The sequence below is a fragment of the Squalius cephalus genome, assembly GCF_949319135.1.
Source record: "Squalius cephalus genome assembly, chromosome: 21".
Classification (NCBI taxonomy): domain Eukaryota; kingdom Metazoa; phylum Chordata; class Actinopteri; order Cypriniformes; family Leuciscidae; genus Squalius; species Squalius cephalus.
Window position 1 is genome coordinate 1,328,503 of NC_137142.1, and position 9,517 is coordinate 1,338,019.

At 38.8% G+C, this 9,517-nt stretch overlaps 1 protein-coding gene across 1 annotated transcript; it reads right to left on the reverse strand.

The window, feature by feature from the left end:
* Positions 1-3,026: 3,026 nt before the first annotated feature.
* LOC307149664 (uncharacterized protein) lies at positions 3,027-6,892 on the reverse strand. The gene is made up of 4 exons (XM_079856171.1): positions 6,686-6,892; positions 6,568-6,597; positions 3,298-3,459; positions 3,027-3,174 (listed from the first exon to the last, which is right to left on the reverse strand). The coding sequence occupies exons 1-4, from the start codon at positions 6,693-6,695 to the stop codon at positions 3,089-3,091; spliced, it is 288 nt and encodes a 95-aa protein (XP_079712297.1). The 5' UTR covers positions 6,696-6,892; the 3' UTR covers positions 3,027-3,088.
* Positions 6,893-9,517: the final 2,625 nt, after the last annotated feature.

Genomic DNA, 9,517 nt, shown 5'->3' on the forward strand with positions numbered 1-9,517 from the left:
CTGGGGGGTAAGACACAGCCGAGCGCATTGCTCTAGCATCCTCTGATGACTGCAGCTCGTCTAGTAATGAACACAGGGCTTGAGATATCTCAAGTATGCTCGTATATCTCAAGTGAACTCGCTGTGTATAAGAAGAAGCCAAGTGAGAACAACTAAGTTTTCTATCGTGGGGGAGAGCTCCTCATCCTCGCGATGGGTTCATCTCCGTGAGTAATGCCAGAGTCTCTGCGTAGTAGATTATCCTGAACAAAAGACATTCATCACTGATACAAATCCTCTGGTCCGTCATTAGACTCTAGTTTAACAGCAGAAAAATCATTAAAATGTGCACCAGTCGACTGGAATCCATAATGTAGTCTGATTGTCTTCCATATGTGATCAATGCATGTAGAGCTCTTAACAATAGTATTTCGGGAAATAACTGTGCAGTAGTTAGCGATCTGCCCCAGCATAAGCTCAAGCATGCTGACCTTTTGTTGGCGCATGCAGCGTTACGCCGCGGGAACATCTGCGTCATCATCGGTAAAACCTCTGAATATTGAAGCCTTTGTCTTCTTTTCCCAGCGCACGCAGTCAACTAGAAACGGAGCGAACTCGGAGTCCAGAGATAAAGTGTAGACGAGGTTCTGACGCCAGTTCTCAAATGAATTCACAGTCTCAGCTTTTGTGAGGCACCATTATTTCGGTGCTCTGTGTGTATTCGCCATGGCTTAAGTCTCGCGTTTCATCAGCGGAGATAACCACAACGCAGCTCGTTTATGAGCGTCTATAGTGTGAACTGATCTCACATGACCTCACCGGACTATTTGGGGAGTGAGTACGGTAACGCCAGTGTGTAGATGAGGTACAATGAGACGCTGACACAAGAGACTAGTTTAGTCAAACTTTTAATGGCGATCGCAGACAACAACAACAAGTAGCCCACACGTATGCTACGCCCGGGTCAGCGCGTCACGATGAGTATGGCGGTGAGTATGTGTTAGAAATCAGCAATGGTGAGAGAACATTGTGCTTGGTACGTTTTTCCTCTTCAAACCAAACTTGTGTCTCCAGCCGACAAAGTTTAAATCCCGTCTGGCTAGAGCTCCTCCCATAATGTTATGCATTAGGTCAGTAGACGGTCTTTAGTGGCTGTTTGTTCTCATTCGACTACATGAGTGTTTACACTACCTCTGGAAGTGGTCAAAAGTGGACAAGCAGAGTAAACAGGAGCGGAGAGGTTATATATGTCTGTGAAAACAGCAGCTATTGGTCACTGAGCAGTGCGTGTTAGTCAACCATTTCTGATGACCTCAAAGCAAGAGCTTGGCTTTAAATAAAGCTTGTTCGACTTCATGCAGCTCTGCGCAGACCGATCGGAAGCTTACTTAAAGCAGTGCATGCCGGTTAGAAATTTTGTCCGACTTGACACAGCGCCGACACCACGTGACTGTGACGTATGCCATCAAAGTACAGCGAGAGCGATTCGAGAGTTACCGGAGAACTCAGCCAGCGCAGCTTCTCCAGAGCGGCTGCACGAGGGCTGATGACAACACAGCTGTTCCACCATTGGCCGGATTCACCACATGACAACGATCACGTGTGTTTCGTGTTTATTCGAACACCTTTAGTTCCTCTAAAGCTCTCAAATCAGTTTATTATAACAGTAAACACTCTTTTCATGTCGTTGTCATGTTATATTGTGTCATGTTTATCAAATTAAAACTGATTAAAAAACGTAGACTCCACTTCATTAATAGTAGCTTATGTTGAACTTTATTCTTGTTCAAACAGACGCTGTATGAAGCAGTACATAAAGTATTGAATGATCTATTGAATCATCTATTATTTGGCAAATATTGCATTTATTTCACTTCAGCTGTGGTAAAATATGCAAACACCACGTGAGCGGTCACCACGGGAACCAGAAAGTGTCCGACTTCACGTCTATCTGACTATCTGCTAGTGGGAATACTAGAACTTAAGACACTGTTTGAACATAATGGCTATGTTTATGCAACCAGCCTCAGGTTCTGTGTGTGTGTGTGTGTGTGTGTGTGTGTGTGTGTGTGTGTGTGTGTGTGTGTGTGTGTGTGTGTGTGTGTGTATGTGTGGACATGTTTTTCTACACCGGTGGGGACTTAAACCTGAATGCACACAGACTCATGGGGACTCGTGTCACCGTGGGGACCTAAATTGAGGTCCCCATGGGTACAAAAGCTTATAAATCATACAGAATTAGTTTTTTTGAAAATGTAAAAATGCAGAATGTTTCCTGTGATGGGCAGGTTTAGGGGCAGGGGCAGTGTGTGTGTGTGTGTGATGGGCAGGTTTAGGGGCAGGGGCAGTGTAAGGGGATAGAATATACAGTTTGTACAGTATAAAAACCATTACGTCTATGGAGAGTCCTCACAAAGATAGTGTGTGTGTGTGTGTGTGTGTGTGTGTGTGTGTGTGTGTGTGTGTGTGTTTTCTCTCTCTATCCCTTTGTTAGGAGTTAGAGCTATTTGATAAGGTGCAGAGAGCTCATCATGTCATTGTATCGGGAGATTCACAGCCACAACATTAAAACCTGCCTAGACAAAGCCTGAACTGTGTGTCATGTTCCTCAAAGCCTGAACTGTGTGTCATGTTCCTCAAACCCTGAACTGTGTGTCATGTTCCTCAAACCCTGAACTCTGTGTCATGTTCCTCAAACACTCCTCAACAGTGTGTGTAGTTTGGCAGAGTGCCTTTGTTGATGTTGTTTGTTTGTTTTTTGAACATTGTAACGTATGTTCATTGCTGAATATTATTTAAATGTGGCATATGTAAATGCTTTTTTCTCATAATGAAATATATGGAGGGCAAGATATATTTTTAAACACTTTTAAATATATATATATATATATATATATATATATATATATATATATATATATATATATTTGAAAATATATATGGTTAAAAACAGTTACACACACACACACTCACACTCTCTCTCAGACACACACACACACACTTGTCCTAATGTAAGCAGAGCGAAGTAAAGAGACGCTGACTAGTCAGACTGTGCGATAATGAAGAGAATTTTATTTGTGTATTGAACAGAATGTTTCATTGACTCTGCTCAGATGAGGAGGCCCAGAATTGCCCCAACACCGGCCCCTGTGGCGCCCACAGCCGCCTGAGCCACGACCGGGATCCCAGCGGCACCTACACACACAACACAACACACACACACACACACACACAACACGCGTTTCAGAGACCAACTCATTAGGAAAATAAAGTTATCAAATGCATTATTGACTTTACTGTAGGTCATCTTCCCATTACCAGCGGCTTGAAGGACTGCAACCACGGACGTGGCAGCGACTCCTCCTCCGCTCGCCACCGCGGTCGCGCTCATCATCGAGGCGGCGAACGAGCCCGCGGCGATCCCGGCACCGGTGAAGCCCACGGTCGCCAGAACCAGCGGAGCAGCCGCCACTGCACTCGCTGCAACACACACACACACACACACACTGATGAATGATCCCTGTGCTGTGCCGAATTTCGACTCCCTGCCAGAACTATTCTATTCTATTCTATACTTTTATGAATTCTGTTGAGAAACCTTGAGAAAAAGGTGAATAAAGAGTCAATGTTCAGAAATGATTAATTATTATTATGTTTTGAGCTGATTTCCTGTGTGTTTGTTGTCAAACTCAAAACCTAGTTTATTTTTTAATAACAAATGACATTATTTTATATGAAAAGGTTAATTGTATTTTATTGAGAACATATTTTAATTTGTGTCATATATTTTTTTGATTAGATATTATTTGAATCTGTCATATGGTCATCATGTTATAATGTAGGCATACCTCACCTATTTTGTCACATTTCACTAACATTCTTTTGACGTTAATCAAGGAAATATATACACTGTATTAATCAAACAAAACCACATAATTGTACTAGACATATTGTGAAATGAATGTAGGAAAAAATAAACACTCGGTAACACTTTAAAATACGGATCCTTCGTTAATGAATAACTACACAGGAACAAATGAGTAACACAATGTTAACAATCTAGTAACTACAGTTAACTAACAAGTAACTCTGATTAACGAATTAGTAAGTAATAGCACACAGATTTAAGTGGTAGTTCACTATTAACTAATCAATAACTACTATTTTTTTAATACTTCCCGGAGAACTACTGATTTGTTTACAGATTTAAGTGGTAGTTCACTAATAACTAATCAATAACTACAATTTTTTTAATACTTCCCGGAGAACTACTGATTTTTTTACAGATTTAAGTGGTAGTTCACTATTAACTAATCAATAACTACTATTTTTTTAATACTTCCCGGAGAACTACTGATTTTTTTACAGATTTAAGTGGTAGTTCACTAATAACTAATCAATAACTACTATTTTTTTAATACTTCCCGGAGAACTACTGATTTTTTTACAGATTTAAGTGGTAGTTCACTAATAACTAATCAATAACTACAATTTTTTAATACTTCCCAGAGAAATAATGAAAAAAATTCACAATTCATGCAAAACTTAATAACTAATGCAGGACAAATTACTAGCACTAGATTAACATTACTGCTAGATACTGTACACTAATTATCAATATGTAATAGCGTAGCAGACTTATGATTTGGGAAAGCTGTCAATAATTAGCCTATGCACTGCTGTCTTTTAGAGAACTATTCATAAACTAAATAATTTTTAAGAATTGTTTTTATAAATGCACTTGTCTGGAACACTTACCCTGTGGCCGATTTTCCGGCATTCCTCTGGACTGGCTTTGAATAACTAGACTCATCATGGTGAGTACTGGAACATACTGAGTCATCAGCCATCCAAATACCAGTTATTTTATTATTTAACCTACTTCTCAAAATTGTTTTTATGTATGTCTCTTTGTTCATATGTATATATATATATAAATATGTGTGTGTATATATATCCTGTGAATGATTAGATGATTCTACCCTTTCGGGTTGGCTCTTCATTAGTAACTACAGCATGGAATCATGATAACTAGTAATGACTCAAGTGTTAATGCATACTTTTATAGGACTTACAAATTATTTGGATCCGTATTCTAAAGTGAAGATCATGTTAACTAACTAGTAATGACTCAAGTGTTACTACATACCTCTATAGGAACTACTAATTATTTGGATCTGTATTCTAAAGTGAAGATCATGTTAACTAACTAGTAATGAATCAAGTATTAATACATACTTCTATAGGAATTACTATCTACAACTTCCCCAAAACCTTAAAATTACTTCAGTGTTTGGTTGCATATGATATTTATTCTGATATTCATTACTAGTTAGTTAACATGATCTTCACTTTAGAATACGGATCCAAATTATTTGTAATTCCTATAGAAGTATGTAGTAACACTTGAGTCATTACTAGTTAGTTAACATGATCTTCACTTTAGAATACGGATCCAAATAATTAGTAGTTCCGATAGAAGTATGTAGTAACACTTGAGTCATTACTATTTATCGTGATTCCATGCTGTAGTTACGGTAAGCCAACCCGAAAGGGTAGAATCATCTAATCATTCATATACACACACACACACACACACACACACACACACACACACACACACACACACACACATATATATATATATATATATATATATATATATATATATATATATATATTTATGTATATATATATATATATATATATATATATATATATATATATAAATACATATATATATATATATACATACATACATACATACATACATATCTACATATGAGCAAAGAGACATACATAAAAACAATTTTGAGAAGTAGGTTAAATAATAAAATAACTGGTATTTGGATGGCTGATGACTCAGTATGTTCCAGTACTCACCATGATGAGTCTAGTTATTCAAAGCCAGTCCAGAGGAATGCCGGAAAATCGGCCACAGGGTAAGTGTTCCAGACAAGTGCATTTATAAAAACAATTCTTAAAAATTATTTAGTTTATGAATAGTTCTCTAAAAGACAGCAGTGCATAGGCTAATTATTGACAGCTTTCCCAAATCATAAGTCTGCTACGCTATTACATATTTATAATTAGTGTACAGTATCTAGCAGTAATGTTAATCTAGTGCTAGTAATTTGTCCTACATTAGTTATTAATTAGTTTTGCATGAATTGTGAATTTTTTTTCATTATTTCTCTGGGAAGTATTGAAAAATAGTAGTTATTGATTAGTTAATAGTGAACTACCACTTCAATCTGTGTGCTATTACTTACTAATTCGTTAATCAGAGTTACTTGTTAGTTAATTGTAGTTACTAGATTGTTAATATTGTGTTACTCATTTGTTCCTGTGTAGTTATTCATTAACGAAGGATCCGTATTTGAAAGTGTTACCAAACACTCTAAAACTCAGTAAGTCAAAAAGTGTTATGTTGTTCCCCGCTCTCAACTGATGAACATCGTAAGATTGTTTTAAATAGAAATTACTTTGGCAAGTATGACATTGACTCCTATTAAAAAAAAAAAAAAAGAAAAAAAAAAGAAAGAATAATAGATCATTAAATTATGTTGTTTGTTTGTTAGATTTTACCTCCTCCAACGCCAGCTGCTATCCAGATTACTAGAAGAGAAAATAAGGGTTAGATTCCTGTAATGCTGATAAACCAACATTAATATTCTGCAGTGATATGATAAGGTAGGCTACTTACAGAGACCCATCTTCTCTCGGAATGAGCTCTTGTGTGTGTGGGATTGAGCTAAACTCCTCAAGGGCGAGGCTTTTCGAGAAACGAAACTTAGTGATGTCCAGTTCAGGTAAGAATCAATAGGCTTGTTTGAGATGAGCAAAATCTGCGCAGAATCGATCACCGGTGATCAGCGCGAGATGCATGCCGGTTAGAAATGTGTCCGAGTGCGGTCCGCCTTGCTCTGATGTCATGCTGACGTATGTCAAAAATCTCTCGCGAGCGCAAGGCACACCTGTCGGATTCTGCAGTCGAGCGCAGTTGCTCTCCACTGACTGCGCTGATCAAAAGCATGATGGGAAACGACTTGCTGACGACACAGCTTAATGTTCATTGGTTTAAACAACCGTGATGTATTGTTCTCTTTTAAAATGTTTGATTTTAAAACTCTGATATCATGTTTTATGTATGTGTGAATATTCCCAAACTATCTAACAGTGCGATCTCTATGGATTATGCAATGTATTTTTTATAAAAAAAAGAAAAGAAAGAAAAACACGTCTGTATTAAAGAAAAAAAGACTGATAAACATGTATTTGGAATGGAATTAAATAAGTAGGCTACTTTGGGTGTCTTGTTCATTATTTTATTTTTTATATATAAAAGCAACAGAACTTAAATTCCATCCAGTTTATTAGCAACACTGTGCACGAGCGTGAATCCCGCGATATCCATCTTTGATCTCACAGGTGTCAGATCCACTGCGAGAAGAGAGAACTGTCCGGCTTGCCTGCGCTTTTTTCACTCCACCCAACACTGCAGCCGCCTACTCTCGCATACATTTCAGGCGAGGCGAGGCGCATCTTAAACAAGCCTATTCTTTTGAATCGGGAACATCTGCGTCATCATCGGTAAAACCTCTGAATAGTGAAGCCTTTGTCTTCTTTCCCAGCGCACGCAGTCAACTAGAAATGGAGCGAACTCGGAGTCCAGAGATAAAGTGTAGACGAGGTTCTGACGCCAAATGAGGTTCTCAAATGAATTCACAGTCTCAGCTTTTGTGAGGCACCATTATTTCGGTGCTCTGTGTGTATTCGCCATGGCTTGAGTCTCGCGCTTCATCAGCGGAGATAACCACAACGCAGCTCGTTTATGAGCGTCTATAGTGTGAACTGATCTCACATGACCTCGCCGGACTATTTGGGGAGTGAGTACGGTAACGCCAGTGTCTAGATGAGGTACAATGAGACGCTGACACAAGAGACTAGTTTAGTCAAACTTTTAATGGCGATCGCAGATATACAACAACGACAAGTAGCCCACACGTATGCTACGCCCGGGTCAGCGCGTCACGATCCACGTCACACTCCACATACTGGCGGTGAGTATGTGTTAGAAATCAGCAATGGTGAGAGAACATTGTGCTTGGTACGTTTTTCTTCTTCAAACTAAACTTGTGTCTCCAGCCGACAAAGTTTAAATCCCGTCTGGCTAGAGCTCCTCCCTTAATGTTACGCATTAGGTCAGTAGACGGTCTTTAGTGGCTGTTTGTTCTCATTCCACCACATGAGTGTTTACACTACCTCTGGAAGTGGTCAAAAGTGGACAAGCTCAAAACGTTTTAGACCCGTTCACAGCTGTATTTCACATCGTCCACTTGTGATCTGATCGACTAAAACGCATCTTAAGACCAGCTGTAAACAGGAGCGGAGAGGTTATATATGTCTGTGAAAACAGCAGCAATTGGTCACTGAGCAGTGCGTGTTAGTCAGACATTTCTGATGACCTCAAATCAAGAGCTTGGCTTTAAATAACCTCTGGCGATGACGTCACTGGAATGTGCATTCGTGAGACGCTATAAATACTTGTGAAACAGACGCACCTTCAAAACCTCTAAGACTAGTCTTACAAGTTAGACATACATTTTTTTTCTTTAAGACTGTTCATAACTTTTTTTAATTAGTTACATAAACATGTAGATTGGCCTAATTTGATACTGAAAGTAAGCCTGACTGCCCCTGACTATCTGCTAGTGGGAATACTAGAACTTAAGACACTGTTTGAACATAATGGCTATGTTTATGCAACCAGCCTCAGGTTCTGTGTGTGTGTGTGTGTGTGTGTGTGTGTGTGTGTGTGTGTGTGTGTGTGTGTGTGTGTGTGTGTGTGTGTGTGTGTTTTCTCTCTCTATCCCTTTGTTAGGAGTTAGAGCTATTTGATAAGGTGCAGAGAGCTCATCATGTCATTGTATCGGGAGATTCACAGCCACAACATTAAAACCTGCCTAGACAAAGCCTGAACTGTGTGTCATGTTCCTCAAACCCTGAACTCTGTGTCATGTTCCTCAAACCCTGAACTCTGTGTCATGTTCCTCAAACCCTGAACTCTGTGTCATGTTCCTCAAACCTGAACTCTGTGTCATGTTCCTCAAACCCTGAACTCTGTGTCATGTTCCTCAAACCTGAACTCTGTGTCATGTTCCTCAAACCCTGAACTCTGTGTCATGTTCCTCAAACACTCCTCAACAAAGTGTGTAGTTTGGCAGAGTGCCTTTGTTGATGTTGTTGTTTGTTTGTTTTTTGAACATTGTAAAGTATGTTCATTGCTGAATATTATTTAAATGTGGCATATGTAAATGTTTTTTTCTCATAATGAAATATATGGAGGGCAAGATCTATTTTTAAACACTTTTTAAAATATATATTATATTTTTTATATATATTTGAAAATATACAATAACTGGTTAAAAACAGTTACACACAAACACACACACTCTCTCTCTCTAAGACACAAACACACACACACACTTGTCCTAATGTAAGCAGAGCGAAGTAAAGAGACGCTGACTAGTCAGAC